This window comes from Triturus cristatus, chromosome 11 (assembly GCF_964204655.1).
Source record: "Triturus cristatus chromosome 11, aTriCri1.1, whole genome shotgun sequence".
Lineage (NCBI taxonomy): Eukaryota > Metazoa > Chordata > Amphibia > Caudata > Salamandridae > Triturus > Triturus cristatus.
This window is the reverse complement of record NC_140594.1, coordinates 318,526,335-318,543,629: the sequence shown is the minus strand read 5'-3', so window position 1 is coordinate 318,543,629 and position 17,295 is coordinate 318,526,335. Positions and strand designations below refer to the sequence as shown.

General features: G+C 44.9%; 1 protein-coding gene across 2 annotated transcripts in view; it reads left to right on the top strand.

The window, feature by feature from the left end:
* The window catches only part of KSR2 (kinase suppressor of ras 2), a 1,474,574-nt gene that overhangs the window by 1,408,363 nt on the left and 48,916 nt on the right, over positions 1-17,295 (top strand). For both annotated transcript variants that reach the window (XM_085636251.1, XM_085636250.1), the window contains one exon: positions 765-896. In XM_085636251.1, the coding sequence (XP_085492377.1) occupies positions 765-896 (132 nt within the window). The remainder of the gene's footprint in view (positions 1-764; positions 897-17,295) is intronic.

Genomic DNA, 17,295 nt, shown 5'->3' with positions numbered 1-17,295 from the left:
TTAATTCCACTCATGCCTATTTCCCAAAGTAAGGTTCGAGTTAATAATAGTAAATATAGACTTAATCTTACAAAGTGGTGGTAGGTGGAAGTACTGGATGTAATATTAATGTAAGTCCACTTGGTACAGTGTATGAGCCCAGCCATCAGACACCCTTACACCCCCTTGCTGCACTCTTGGCCCGGGCATAGATTTCCAACAACAAGGAGCTTAATGAAATTCTTGCCCAAATGTTTGGTTTTCTTTGTTCACCTTAGCTTTAACGCAGGGGTGATCTAATTTCCTATCAGATTGTTTTCAGTACCAGAGTTATTGTTCTAATGCATTAAAATATTTTACATTTGTGAGCATTGTGGACCTTTAGTGAAAATGTCCTAATTTTAATTATTCCCGTCACGGAATCTAAATACTGTTTTATGGAGAACTATTAAAATTAAATACAAAATGTTAAAACTAACCAGTCCATATCGCCACCATTAATCCCGTTGCGATTTTCGCCCTTTTTGGAGGATTGCTGTGTTTAGTATTTTTACATGTGATTCTATATTCTGTACTCTCGGGGATTGTAGAGCTCTGTGTTCATACCCAGCTCTTTACAGCTACATACCATACCAGTTGGTAAATGAGTTTTATAATTTGATTAGTAACATGGCACAAAGTTTTATTAAGGTGTATCTAGATTATGACACAAGATCATTTGTAGCTGTGACACAATTAGACACTGCTCAGATACCTAACCAGCAGGAGCCTTTTTCTTCCCACAGGAGGGAGAGCAAGTTGCGAATCCCCAATGGTTGGCTGTGTCACCTGGCCCCAGAAATCATATGCCAGCTGTCTCCTGACACCGAGGAAGACAAGCTTCCATTTTCTAAGCACTCAGATGTGTTTGCACTTGGGTAAGTGTTCTCAACTTTTCTTGTCATTGTAAGCTTGGTCTTGTTGAATCATGACAATAGCTGTTTCCTAAATGTTGCCCATCTGCCTGATCTTAAGTTGAAGGGCCATCGTGAGTGTGTTCACGGGTGGATCACAGTGCACAAGAACATCAAAAACCAGTCTTCACATGCGACATAGAGCGTAATTGTTTTCCATCTATAAGCAGAATATGTGCAATGTATGCAGAGGCATTGGTGCACGCGCACTTGCTGCCTGCAGCTGCCAAGAGCATGGTGCAACGCTCTTCTGTTTGGATCTTGTGGAGAACATAGATACAATTCAAGGTGGTGCTTATGTTTTTTTTTTGTCTGCCATATTCTTAGCAGAGGCAAGAATTTAGTGCCCGATGTACTAGTCAAGTCACAATGCGACCCGGCCTTCATTTTGCACAGCAACGAAAGTGCTAATCTGTTGCAGTTCAGTGCGATAGTGTGAATCCTGTCCCTCTAATTGAAATGAGACCGGATTCTATTTCAAGATTCCACCAACGAGGTTTAAAAATCAAGAGATGGGGGCAATGATATGTCACTTATATGATTGACTGGGGTTGGCGCTGGGGTGGGGGTATGGGTATACTGGCTTCCCCAGTGGATGGGTGACGGGAGATTTGTTCTCCTGACCTATGGTTGAGATGTCGCTGGAGGTACTTCATTTTCTTGCTACTGGGTGGATATGCTGCATCTGAGGGCTTTGCAGAGCTTTGTGCCCTCACACCCACATACCTTAGGGGTTCCTTTTGATTAATGTAGGGTATATTCTGGTTTGGGCAGTTCTTTCCCATTTGCGAGGGCCGCTCTTTTTGTATTACAAACTTGTCATGTTGGCATTATGTTTTAAGTTGAGTTTGTTCAGGCTCTGATGCACACCCTTTCTACAGATCTTAGGTGCAAACTGTAAGCAAGATCAAACGTATGACCCTACCCCGCAAATTATTGACTTAGACAAAGACACATAATACCTCAACGTATTCTGACCTGGAACGTTCGGGCATACGCATCCCCTCCCGCAGATACGCAGTACACTCATACCTTAAACGACTTAACATACAGATAGCTCTTCTACAAGAATCCCACTTAACACACGTAGAGACAAACATTCTGCAGTGTAGATGAAGGGGAAACATATTTGCCACAAACTACTCAGCATTTGCTCACCGAGTGCTGGTCTGGGTCCGCCTGGGCACTCTCTTCTTGGTAGAAGAGGTGGTGACAGATGCAGAAGGGAGATACGTTTTTCTAAAAAGGCAGACAAGAAGTTAGATGCCTCTTGCTAGGCATCAATACGTGCCTAACCTGGATCAGGGGCCATTCTGTTGTTGTTGTAGATACTCTCCAAATGGAATGACCTGCCCTGGGTGATAGGGGAGACTTTAACAGCGTATTGGACACGGACCTAGACCGTTCCTTCTGACCACTGAGAGAAACAACGGCATCTACTGGTGCCTCAATGTTCAGGGACTGGACTCAATAATGGAGGCTGGTAGACACATGGAGACACCGCAATCCTGCCACACGAGTGTATTCCTTTTACTCAACCCCACATACTTTACATATTCCCATAGGCAGGATTTTGAGTAGGCCCAATCTGCTACCGTGTGTTATACAGACTATTTGGGTCACACACATTCCGACCATAATCCTACAGACTATTTGGGTCACACACATTCCGACCATAATCCTCAATATATATCACAGTCTTGGTACATGCAGCTCTCTCCGATTCCCACGTGACATCTGCAGCCTGCTATGCTGGAAGATCAACCCTTCCGTGAACCTCTCTGCACTGCCATTGTGGATCACTTGCACTACAACACGGGAACGGTGAAGTCCATCCTGTTAGAGTTGGATGCACCTAAAGCGGGATGTGGAGACAGGTAGAGAGTGGGTTACAAAAGGTGGAGGATGGGTTGCTGACACTTGAGACACACCTGTCCACTGACCCCTCTTGTGCTTCGGATCTGCTGACAGCGAGGACAACACACACAGCATTAATAGAGACGGTGAGGTGTCTAAATTATGCAGCATACTTGGCCAAGATACACGCATCAGTGGATCGCTCTGAAACCCTTCTCGCATGGTTGATCCGACAGGAACAGCTGAGAAGTCCTATTATGGCATTGCAGTCCTCTAGTGGTTTAATGCAATATACACAACAAGAGATACACAGGGAGTTGGTTCTTCATTTCAAGTTGTTATACCAATCAACCCTGGATGCCTCTGTCTTGGAAATAAATCATTTTTAGAAGACCTCCCATTACCTAAGCTAACTCCAGACCAGCATTTGGAACTAGATACTCCCATCACGATAGCTGAGATTCAGGGTGCGATGCAATCTCTAGCCTCGGGGAAAGTGCCGGGCCTGACGGCTTCCCATCCCAATTTTATAAAGACTGTACGAATCTCTTCGCACCAAAATTACAGAAGGTATACGATGAGGCATTACACTCATCACATTTGCTGGACTCTATGTGTGAAGCCACTCTGGTCAGCCTACAGAAGCCTTGGTTCTTACCGCCCATTGGCATTACTGAACGTGGATTATAAGGTGTTAGCTCGAATACTTGTGGGGCGATTGGTGCCATTAGCACCTCATCTAATACATAGTGATCAGAATGGGTTCATCCCGGACCGTACTACTTCTCTTAACTTACACTGGCTGTTTGATATGGTCCTCTTATCTGGCCCCATTCTAGATGCATGGTGCTCGACTTGGAAAAGGCATTAAACACTGTTAGAGATGCCCTTCCTCTCCAGTGTCCTGCCTTAATATGGGATAGGACCTCATTTTATAAAACTGGTCAAGTTACTGTATCACAGGCCGACCATAAAAGTCAAGACTGGTGGCTTGGTGGCGAAGCCTATAATGGTAGGAAGGGGCACCAGACAAGGCTGTTCCTTCTCCCCACTCCTTTTCTCATTGGTCATCGAACTATTGGCCCTAGCCATGCGTGCTTCCACTGGGCTATTGGGCATACCATTGGGTGGTGACACACACGCAATATCACTTTTCTACTGATGATCTGCTACTATATATAAGAGATGTTGGAGTGGTTCCGGATGCTATACTCAATACACTCCCGTCTGTCCGGGTTACGGGTTAACTGAGGGGAAATAATACTTGTTTCCCTTCAATCCCAGCATGCTGGATTGGGCGCTTTTTATCAATGATGCCCCAGTCACTTGGCAATCATCTATGTTCCTATACCTGGGTATTAGGGTATACCACAATGATCAGGGCTTACTTGACGGCAACCTTACCAGAGCACTGACCTCTCTGGCGTCACAGATGACCTTCTGGAAGACACTCACCCTTTTAGATGCAGGAAGGGTGTCACTCATAAAGATGGTGGTGCTTCCTCGACTTCTGTATTATTTCACCAACTTTCCCCTATATCTACCTCCATCCTTTTTCCGGCCCATTTATGGCATGCTCTAGCATTCATATGGAATAGATCACGATGCAGAGTAGCAACCGTGAAACTATACCTTCCATCGGATCAGGGAGGCCTAGAGGTACCCAATTTAGAACATTATTATCTAGCATCTCAACTACAGTGGGTGGCTTGTTGGGCTGCGGGACTGCACTTATCAGATAAAGCTGAGGACACACAGTACTCCATTACACTAAACACTATTCTGCATTTGTTTCACCCATGTGGTTGGAAGACTTGGCCCCTCCCCTTATTGTTACAAGTGGCCAGCCAATGCTTTCGCCAATCTTTATTCCTCACCAGAAACACCACACCACATTCTCCAGCGATTCCACTACTGGGGATGCCTAGAGGAAATTTGAGAGCATTGTTGGCGGAATTTGCTGTCTTGTATACGGCAGGCATCCATACGCTAGGCGACCTTTACTAAGATGGCACACTTATGATGTATGAAAACTCGACAAAGGAGGAGGGAATGCCGCCAGGAAACTTCCTCATCCCCCCCTCGTGGGTTAGCCTATTGTGGCACAAGTGGGGGGACATGAAGCAGGAGTTGCAGACACACCTTATACTCCAATATATACATGTTATGGGGAGGGCCGACATCTTACTCACTCGCTTGTTTGCCGATGCACTTCATTTGCATACTGCGACAGATCGGACTCCTTTATGAACTAGATGGGAGACTGACTTATGTCACCCGTGCACAGCTGCAGAATTGAATACAATTCTGGCATGCCCCACACATGTCCCTCGCAATGCCAGGTTTAGATTAATACAATACTACATACTACACAGAGCGTATTTGACCCTGTAAAAAATAAATCGTTACTTTGATAGATAAGACATCAACTGTCCTTACTGTTCCCATCATGACACTGACATCATACATATTATATGGTCATGTCCTAAATTGCGGCATTACTGGGAGAAGGTAACACAGTATCTGTCTGAATGTACTGATAGACAACTCTCGAACACATGGGAAGCATGTATATTTGGAATATTTACCCAAGATAAAAAAACACGGAGCCACAAACCAATTTCTAGATCGTGGCCTTATAGTAGCCAAACGTCTCCTCGTGAAACGCTGGACATCCAGCGATCCACTGTCCCTACTGGCCTGATCTCACGCTATACTCAGTTGGGGAAAAGCAGAGGGAGTGTCCCTTCATAGGGAGGACACACTTGGGCTGCGCAAATTCCCTATCTCAGACAGCTGGAACTCGATCCTTACGGGCCTTCAAATAATTCTTACAGGCCTTCAAATAATTGTACGTCCCGAATCAGAAACGGACCATTCCTCGAATGGGGAACTGGCGTCCAATTAGGGACTGTTGCCCAGAATTCATTCTTAAGGGACAGGCTGACTGATTTTTATCAGTTTGGAGACATATATAAATGAGAGAGAGGGGAATGGGAAAATATTGTATTATAGTGTATCAGACTCACCTACTGATTGTCTTGTGGATGATGCCTTGAGTGTAAACAGGCCTGTTGTTAGTCTGCTTTTCTGTTTAGATGTTCATTGATCTCTAATAATTGATTACAATTAGCAATACTCATACTTTGCTCCTACTTGACTGACTGGTTCACCCAGATGTGTGGAATTTACATATATGCTTGAAGTTAACAGGACACTGTAAGGTAATTTACAATGTAACTTCTCTCCTTCAGCTTTACTAAGGCACATGACATTGTTGATGTATAACAGGAAAACAAGAATGGGTTGTATAAGTTAACAAAACTATATGTCATATCAATGTAACAGCAATCAGGCGGATTAGGATATATGAAGGTTTCTAATGTTTTCAGTTACTGCAGGGATATGTCAAGATACCCCTCTTTTAATACCTTACTCATTTATGTGCTATAATTATGTATCTTCCTCATTATAATAGTCAATCAACAGATCAAACAAACAAAAAAAGAAGTTGATTCTGTTGCAACTAGTCGTTTTGATGACAAACATGGACCAATGATTTGACCTTAATGGCACTATTAACGTCAACCCTAAAAAGGATATTAGTGTAGATAAAAGAAGAATATATATGAGGTATTTCAATGTATCAATTTTTGAAAATATCTGAGTGTGAATTGATACGTTATCGGGAAGAACAAAAAATGTAGACTTTTCCCAGAAGCTACAACTGCTTTTGCCACATGGGCTAGATTTTAAAATATAAAATTTGAAAGTCGGTAGCAAATGCAGATAGAAACAAAAATAACAATGATAGTCTCCCATCAATCCCCTGACACACCTCACTCAGTCCTTGAAGTTTCTACACTAGCAATCCATGTATCTGATAGAGACATCTAGCCACAGATTCCTTACTTAAGAATCCTCCCATGGCATGAGGCTGGATCTGGAAATCTGTGGCTAGATCCTGTCTCTGCCAGATAATGAGTTACAGAAGGTAAGTAAATTGTTCCTTTTTGTCCCCTGATCCTATAATTGAGTATATCCCCACTGGCAACTTTGCTTTCCTTTTGCTTCACAGATTCCACGCCTCCCATTGCCCTTTCCATAATCTCCTCATGTCTTCCATTCAGCTGTCTATGCATCTACCCTTCCGCCACAACTCTTCCTCGACTCCACAATTCTTTCAATCGGCCAGTCATAGTTGTGTTTGGAACCTCACATTTTGACATGTGTCCCACAGGTGACACCCATAAATACTCTTCCCATTCGCCCCATATGTCCCCTGTCCTGAGACCACCATGTCTGCCTTACGAACCTGCGTCTCTGAGTTTTACATCTCCCCAGGCCTCCTTGCATCCTCACATTCTCCCCATACCTTTTGACTCTTTCCATCCTCCCCAAGGTTCCCAAGATTTATTTCCTGAATCATCAGAAGGGGACAGCTGAGCTTATCTCGTTCAGTCAACTGACTGGTGTGCTTAAAAGTAATGAGAAATCTGGTAACAACTTTCCCTTATGCCTTTCTTTCCTGTTTTTGCTTCTGTTCAATTCTATACTTTTTTTATAAACGGTGTTGGTCCTGTGAATTCTTCACCTTTCCTTTTCCCCGTGGTTCTACTTCAGGAGAGAGGTTAGCTGTTCATGTCACACCTTGGCTTGGATAGTCCAGTGACAGCCTTAGGATGCCCCTCTGACTTTCCCTATGCATTCTGCTTGGCCATATATCTTTAAGTGAGCATATCTGCAACACTCCTCTCTAATTAGGCCTCTCATTCTTTATTTGCTACTCCTCCCTTGTCCTCATCAGTACTCAGATTATCTTGATTGGTGTGCGAATGTTCTCCAGGGCCTTATGTATATGTTTCTGTCTATAGTGTGGGTTTAGCTCTCCCTGCAGCTGCTCGGGAGACGCCAAAACTGCAACATCCTGGGCCGTTTGATTCTCAACACCAGTGGAACAGTTTTCTCCCACTTCCACAGACAGCCAGACTGACGAACGGCAGCACCCGCAATACCTGCGGTGCAAGCCATCACTCCTGAAGCAGAAGCAACAGAACCAACCACAGTAATTGTGACTCTAAACCTCAACCACTATGGCACCCACATCGCCACCTGCAACAGTTGTGAACACCCCGCAAGGAACTTAGCTGCCAGGCCACCCTTGCAGAGACGTGTCAGCTGCCAGGAGGTTGCCTGGGTGCACTACCCTCTCCACATACCACGGGCTGAGAGGGAATGGGGAGCAGGCTGTTAATTAGGAAGACTGGTTATACGAAAAAATAGAAACAGCCGTGGGTATTTTAAAGGGGAGCTGCGTCTGTGCCATATTAGTAAACAGTGATTGATTACTGGAAAGAGTAGGCACCTTCTGAAAGACTGCATGCGTCAAAAACATGAGCATGGACAGGTACATTTAAGCTGCTTGTTCTTTCCAGAACTTTAACCTATAGATGGACGAATGTATCTATTGCAGGCTTTCTGCCCTATTCAAATTCACCGCACCCACTCAAGGAATCCTTCTACATTTACATCATTAAATTTAACATAATTCAGCACTTGCCCTTAATTAACATATTGGTCTGCTCATACCCTCATCCGCATTTGCCACCTCTTGCCTTTCGTTCTCTTTTGGCGCGGTTCCTAACTGTGAAACTGCAATTCCAAACCTTCTCAGAAGTCCACGTGAATCCCTTTCAATTTCCCAATCATCCATTTTCTATTTCCTTCTGGTTTGCATGAGCACCTGCCCTCATTTACCCTTCGTAGAACATCACAGCCTAACATTTGACATCACTTAGCGTTTTATTTCGGTTGTTATCTGTTAGAATTTTGTGCCACATGTTAAGTGAACCCTTATTCTGAATCATTGTTACATTTAGTCTCCTGGGAAAAGAGGATTTGTAATTTAATGGATATAACATGAGCTTTCCTCTTTTCTTATATAAGTCTACTATTTCACTGACAGTCTCATACTTATTTAAATGCACAAGTGATGTGGGTTACCACAATGTGCCCCACAAATATGTTTTTATTTCAGTATCTTCTTGCGTCCCTTAAATATGCCCATCTTTCCCCATCAAATGTGGTGCATCACTTTTGGACCCTCAATAATGATATTGCTTGAAGGGTATGCATGTATGAAGCGAGAACTTCGTGTGCATCTTGTTCAAGATGTGATTTCTTTGTAGAATTCTTTTTTGCCGAGGCCTTTGACTTAGGATGTCCAAGTGACACTGGCATATCCTAATTGTGATTAAATCACATGGGTATCCTCAAACCTTGAGCTACAAGTGAGTGGAGTACTAATAACTAGCATACATCTCTGTTTTCTTGTAGCCCCTAAAGCACTCTATAAGTGGCAGGCTTCATCATCGGGTCTCATCCTGCTACACTAGAAAACAGAATGGGCTCAAACCCAGTGAAGGGAGCACTTTGATATTTCGTTTAGGAATTATTAATAAGATTTTTGAGATTGTACTGGCAGCCTCTTTGTCAATTATTATCCTAATTTTGATCACAAATTAATAGCTAATGTATCTTTCCAAGTATCTCAAGCCATTATTGCCAGTGCTCATTGGGTAAGCTTTCCCTGGAGGGGACACGTGTAATGGCCAAGTTATTATCATACTTCATCTCTTATTCAAACAGTGATTTTTGAAAGCAGCATGCAGAGTAACACCCAAGTCAATGTCTGTCCAGTACACTATTGAAACCCCCGTGTCACTTGCCGTATTGTCATTGCTTGAATATCCTCTGTGGTGTCAACTTTGTCATGGTCATTTTGGAACATCATAACTTTACCATTGCGTCATGGGTCATGCTTGTAAGACTGCAATAAGTGTCCATCCCTGGGTCTGCATATTCATTCAAGTAGACTCAGTGCCTTTTGTCTCTATGTCCATTACGGGGAATTCCTCGAAGCACTGTAATGTCCCTGTCTCTCTACTTTCAAATACTTATGGCAAGGGTTTCCTAACTCTCATTAATCGCTGTGATAACCCTTTCCATTCCTGTGATGAATATGCTTAACTGTACCTACATCTTCTCGACCTGATATAACAACCTCAGTGCCAGTCCAATCACCAGCAAATCTGCAAATCGTGGAGAGATGTCTTAAGGCTCCACTGAAACCAAAACTATTTTTCTCCCGGGACCATTTAACCCCTTTCAGTCTTTTTTTCCTCATTGGTATTGTAAAGATATTTTAAGTAGACCCACCTCTTCCAGTGAACTATTTCAATTATCAGGGTCCTTTGCAACTCTGGTTTGTTGTCAACAAATCTGATTAATGCATCTTTTGGAATTTCCGGTTCGACACAATTGGTCCTTTATTCCAAAGGGTGACAAACGTACAGCGTTTATAGTTATAGTCTTGCTGTTAATTCCATTGTTTCATTGGAGAAGGTATCGAAGCAGCGTCAATGGATTATGTGACTGAATTAAGTTGTTCTCTGTGTTCCCAGCATGTAGTTTCTTACAGTGGTTCCCAGTGATCAGCATGTTTTAGTTCCATGATGCAAACTATTGTCCATATGTGCAGGAGGCTAAAAGATCCACCCCACAATAACATTATGATTAGTGCTCACATTCCCCAGAGCATTGGACAGCCGGACATGGCCATCTGTGCATCCCTATTTACAGGTGTGATACCTGCGGGCCACCACAATAATATTATGACTGATTATCCTATTGCAAGAGGACGTATCCAGATTTACGAAACTCCTTTAGGGCCTTAACTTTACACACAATTGACCCTTTCAATCCAAGCTACACACCTCTACAGATGGCATAGGAAATATGGAAAACATCATTTGGGCAATACAAAAATAAGTACATAGGCCGATGAGTGAAGTAATTTACAATTTAAAAAAACATAAAAGAAACCATACCAAATTAAAGTAATAAAAATACTAAACTACTGAATTGTTGCTTTTATCAGTAAATTCACTCCAGTTGTCTATTGCTGCTACTCATAATTTGTCAGCTTGTTCATGTTGGCAGTTGTTAGAAATTGGGTTTCTGGTTGGCTATGGTATGCACCTAAGCCAGGCAGAACCCACCACTCTAGTCAGGGCAAGGGAGTTACATGCTGAAGATAACCCCTGCTCACCCCCCTGGTAGCTTGGCACAGCAGTCCGGCTTATCTCAGAAGCAATGTGTAAAGCATTTGCTCAATACACTCACACAGCAGTGGCACACTAGGCACACCACAAAAGAAACTCCACACAAGGTTATATCAAAATATACTTTGTATTATCCATAAAAACACATTAGATCACAATCACAATTATTACACTGTGCCACCAGGCACTTGTCATGACTACACACGAATTACATAAACCATTTTGCCAATTGGGTTAATTGTCATAAACATTACAATTAGCATCACCAGTAACCACTGGCAGGAACTGTTCCTAGCATCACACATTATACATAAAATGTAATTAGCAGTGCACCATAGTAGGTACTAGTAGCGTGCACACCATAGGAATTGCCCATCACTGTGAAATCCCCTGCATGAGCCAACAATTCCTTGGAGCCAAAAAGCCCCCAACAGTGAGAGACAGATGCCAAGAGACCTGTGGTGCAGCCGCCGAGATAAATGCACCGTGTTGGGCTCACCCCGTGATGGCCACTTGGGCAAGGGGAAGCCCCTAACAGGGCACACAATCGGCAGCTGTTCGATTCTTCGTGGTGCAGCTGGCATCAAATACGCGCAAGACCTCTCCAGTTGCCCCCGGTAGATGTGAGCAAAGGACGGAGGCGGAACCCTTCTCTTCCCACAGGTGGGTCCCCACGACCTCTCACTTGCCTGAAGGCGCCTCCTCTGAGCACGGCCACCCCAGCGACCTCCTTGTGGTGCAGCTGTACTGGGCCCGGACGGGCTCTCTTCTCGGTGCAGTCCTCCTGGCTAGGGCCAGCGACTGGCCCTCTACTCCCATTTCACCGAGGACAGTTTAACTGGCCCGTGAGGCTCCTTGCTCGCTCAATGCCTCTGGCAGCTCACGCTCTGCTGCAGAAAAGTCCTCGCTGAGGAGGGGGGCTGGCCTCTCTCCAAGGAGCGAAGTCTCCGTCAGCCTTGCTCTTCCCTGCTCGACCACTCATGGCGGTGGGCCCCGCCCACAACCAAGCTTGGCCTCTGCCTGGCTTCCGGTTGCTTCGGCATCTCTGTTACGGCGTGACTGTGCCCGCCACATCCACGGTTGGAGCCCACTTCTCGGGCTCCTGGACATATTTGGACGCGCCCACCACACGCTTCTGGTGTGTGGACATTGCACCTTGCAACACAGAAAAAAGGAAGCGTTCCACGCACTTTGCTGATAAACACCTCCTCTCAGGGTGAAAAGCACAGCGCTCACTCCAAGGCCTGCCACACCGCCCTGGTAAATTCCAGAAGACGGCACCTAGGCAGTTCAGCACACCGGATCTCTTCAGCAGAGCAGCAGTCCCTTCAGCTACCCAACGGGCATCAGGTTCACTCCCACAAGTAGGAAGTCCCAGATGGTGGTTCCTCCTGGCGCACAGCCATCATCTTCTTCTGTTCCTGAAGTTCAACAGACATGGGGTCCAGGGGCGGCTGGTGACATTTGAAAGTGGTGAGGCGTAAAATGTGTGGTGGAGCACAAAATCCCCTACGTCTGAAACCCTCTAGTCCAGGTCAGCCGGTGTCCATCCAAAAACACCGTACTTTTTAATTTCAGCCATTCCGTGCCTCACCCCAGTCTCCAAATTCTTACTCTAATATGTGCCCCGCAGTTATTGCTTAGTATTTTCACCACACTGTTATTAACATGTTCTTCAGGTACATCTTGTAATCTACCGTGTGCCACAAAAGAATAGAAACATTAACTGACAAACAGCAAAAATATTAGTGTGATGTTTCATGCCTGGAACAACAGCACCACGCGCCTTTATGCAGATTATTAGAACCATAGTAGTACAACAGCTGTAACTATGCAAAGTGTAATAAAAGTTGCGTTAATTAGAACTGCTCTAATGACGTTCTTCACCGCACACTGAAATATTTTGCCGTGCTCTTAATACATTCCACATTCCAGTTGCAACACTGAACGTCATTTACAATGCACACCTTAAAAGCACATGCAGCATGCGAGGCGATTTTCACATGTATGGATGGATAGAAACTTGTAATTTGTAGAAAAATACTGGATGGCCATCACATTTCCATTAGTCAGCCATATTTATTTCAGCGTTAATAAACACACCAGAAAAATGTAATAAATATGAGTTACACAGCAATAAACAAACTATGATAGATTAAACAAACACTTTTTTCCTAAATGTAAGATTAGCGGGTTAGAAGATAATCAAGACGGCCCACGCACCCAATCCTGCACTTGCTGGGTGTTGCCTCAAGGAGGAAAAACAAGTAAGGGGGCAAGATGGCGTAAAGTTCAGACCACGAACCAGCCACGCATCCATAAGTGCTCAACGAAACCGTATTCCTTAACGTTGTAGGGGACTCACTAGGGTGGGGGACCTTTGGGTACAGACAGGCAACAAACACGATGTGTAGGTGAATGGCGAGACCTGCAGCCTATATAGTGCCTCATGCCGCACTTAATTCAGGCACCGACAGCAGGTTAACACTGCACCGGTACCCTAATGGCCAGCAATAAACTGCGATCAATTTTCTCAAAATGTATCTGACTACTAGATCAGGGACAGGGTCCCCGAAGGTACCGTAACTCTTATCTGTAGCACTACAGAACTGCGCTATCTTCAGGAAGAAACACACCGAACATAAAATACTAAGCCTACATGTAGTGAACACACGGACTTACGCACGTCTAATAATATCGATCCCAGCTACCCTCCAGTCGCGGCTCGCAGGGGGGGGGGGAAGTCGCGCGTGGTGGGGGAAGTCGCGCGGGGGGTGTTAAAATAAAAAAATTTAAAATCCTACCTGAGGTCCTCAGCACGTCCGCGCCGCCTCGGGTCCGTCCGTTGGCGCCTACAGCCCACCTTACCTGACCGCCTCTGCCCTCTTCAAACTGGAGCTGACGTCGTCACGTCAGCGCTGCAGTGGCAACCCCTCAGCCTGTCAGCCAATCCTGGCGCTGCTGCAGCGCCAGGATTGGCTGAGGGCACAGCCTACTCCTCGCCCGCCGCCTGCCCATTAGGAGACCGAGGGGCTCCTAATGGGCATGCGCAAATCCGTGAAAACACAAGTGCGCATGACTGGGCACGGGCTAAAAACTAGCTCACCATGCCCACTCATGCGCACTTGTGCTGTGCTGCCGCAATGCATGTCAGTCAACATGACGCCGGACCGCCCACGGTCCGACGTCATGATGACTCACTGACATGCATTGTCAGTTGAGTTCTCCGTCCCCACCCTCGGCATCTCTGAAAGTAAACTAAGCGCGGGTGGTGCGTGGGCGGGGGGGCTACGCCCCCACGCCCCAATGGACGCACCGCGCCTGATGGGGTCACAGTCCCAGTACTTACAGTCAACATGTCTTTGTTCTCCCCTGGCAGAGGCCTCTGAGCCCAGTCCAAACAAGTTTTGGGGGCACTTTAAAATGTAATTTTCAAGTGCACAACACTCCCCATTCACAGTGTAAGGCTTGGCTCCAGACACCCCACAGGAGGGCAGAGCCATCATTGTGGAAGGCAGGCACATCCCTATTCAGGTGCAGGTGCTACTCCTCCCACCACTCCAAATGCAGATCAGGTCTATTCAGATGCCAGGGGAAACCCCTTCCACTACTCTAAATTCAGCCATGGTTTATACAGCCTAGCACAAAGTCACCCAGGCAGGGCAGGACTCACCTCAACTCCTCCCCCCCCCCCCCAGGACTGGCTGGAGTGAATGCACATCCCCTCTCTCCTGTCAGTCAGAACCAGGCAGTCAATACACATCAGGCAGGCTCAAAAACACATAGCATACAGAAATACCCACTTCTAAAAGTGGCATTTCTAAAATAGTATTAAGCAGCAGGATTTATTGCTAGTATTCCAAACATACCAGACTTGAATACGCTACCCCTCTCAGATCAGGAATTACCACTGAAGCACGTATCAGGGAATCCCCAATGCATCCCTATGAGAGGGCAGCCTCACAGCAGCGAGAAACCAAATAAGCTGTTTGTCACTACCAGGACATGTCACACAGTTAAGGCACATGTCCTACCTTTTACCTACACCACACCCTGCCGATAGGGCTATCTAGGGCCTACCTTAGGGGTGACTGATATGTAGTAAAAGGGGAGTTGCAGACATGGCAACCACTTTATGTGAATAAAAAGGGTATCCTTTGGACCAAGTAATAGGCTTTCAAGAGGATCTAATAAAATGAATAATCATATCATACATATCCTGACTCTCACTTGTTTAGGTTTTTAAAGTTTTTTGTTTTAAATGATTGTGATGAACTTAAGTTGCTAATTTTTACTGTGATTTATTATTGATTCTTGTTTATTCACTGTCTGTACTAAACAAACTTTGTGCTTCTAATATATTTTGAAGAATTAATAAATGTACCAATGAAACCAGATTTTTAGCAGTTTATAACTGTGTGTTATGTATTCCTGTTGGCACGCAATACAATCCTCCTCAGACTGGGATGAATGAATGAATGATATTACCGGGTTTGAATCAGGATATGTATGATATGATTATTCATTTTATTAGATCTTCGTGAAAGCCTATTACTTGGTCCAAAGGATACCCTTTTTATTCACTTTATAGTGCCCTACTCCTTTGGTCTAGAAGGGGCCCCTCTTTTCTTAGAAAAAAAAAACCACTTTATGTGCCACATCACCGCGGCAGTAAACTGCACCACAGGCCCTGCAGTGGCAAAGGCCCGATACAGGTTTGAAAGGCTACGTTGGTGGGTGGTGCAAACAGAGCTGCAAGCCCACCAGTAGCATTTAATTTATTGGCCCTGGATATATGGGATACCACTGTACAAGGGACTGACAGGTAAATTAAATATGCCAAACAGGTGTAGACCAATCTTACCAGGTTTACCATAGAGAACACATGCACTTTAGCACTGATTAGCAGTGTTTATATGCCAGTATCATAAAACCACCAACAGCAAGTCAGAAAAAATACAGGAGGAGGCAAAAAGTTATCGTATGACCCTGCAAAAAGGGCCAAGTCCAACAAATATGCTATTTATGGATACTTTTATGAGCATCTGTGTGTTTTACACTACTCCACTTGGCAACACTGGCTTAAAGTTGCATGTTTGGGTGGAATTCAGACTTTGCTTTGTTTAAACACTTCTGTTTTCAATAAAAAGCATAGAGTTAAGGAACAAGCTATATGCTCTTTCCTTGTTGATCAGTGCATCCTAACCCACAAAGAGTTGGTTACCCATGTGACTTTTCCCTTGTCCCAGTCCTTGCTGCTCCACAGTTACCTCCTAATCAGAAAAGTCGCTGATAAATTCTAAACAAAGTTAGCCCTACACTCCTTCCCTCGAGGCAGGCTAAGACCATCCGAATCCACAGCTTTGTACTTTCCTACCTTTGGAGGACCGGAACCTTTTTGAAGGGGGAAGTGAAGAGCTAAAGCTCCCTTCAAAGTCCCTTCCAACTTAAGCGGAGGGTGTGATTTGAGGGATGAGAGCTGGGTAAGAATGATCACTTGGACTGGCCAAGGCTTTGGATAATAGGATCAGCTATCCCAGATGCTGGCCAGGGCGTCTAGCCATGAGGATCCTGGTGAATGACACTGCTGAACTCTGATGAAGTGCTGGTGCGTGGCAGAAGTAGATCTGGTATGCAGCACCCAAAACTGAAAGTGTTATTAATCATATGCCCACTGAAAAAGTGTTCACAAACATGCTGCAGGCTCTTGGCAAATCAGGTTCTGTGTCTATTTCATCTCAACCAACATGTCACAAAACTAGGCTCATTGAGGCTGAGTGCAGACCAGCATAAATGGTAAATGCAGCGCTTGATGAAAACATATATGAGTGTGTCCTCAACATACGTTTGAAAAAGAGTCCTGGCTCAGCAGTTTTCTCTCCTTTAGCCTCCTCTCATATATTAGTCCCGGCATACTTGGTCAGAGAAAACAATGGACTGGCTTTGAACTCCTTCTGCCTTGCCCCTTCTGCCCAAGAGACCCAAGAGCAGGGATGCATCAGAGCTCATTGGCCACAGCATCCCTTCATAAGTCTTCACCCCAAGGCATCCAACCTAGGTATCCTGGTAAAGTGAGTCGAGGGTAAATGACTTCCTGTGGTAATTTCCCTGTTTGTGTCTCTTCTGATCTGCAGCCAGAGTCCCTGTTCTTTCATCTGTTGCTGTCTCTCACCCTTTTATCACCCTGACAACTTTCCTTCTATGGATGTGCTTAGTGAGGCCTACCTAACACTTTTTGTTTGCACCTTAGCGCATCACGTTCCTTGGCATAATAAATGTATTACTCCATGAGTTGCCCAAGACATTTCTGTGTTGCTCACAGCCCCGCTGCAGTGTATCTATCTTAATACTCATTAGGCTGCACTTTGTAGCTCCTGGGTTGA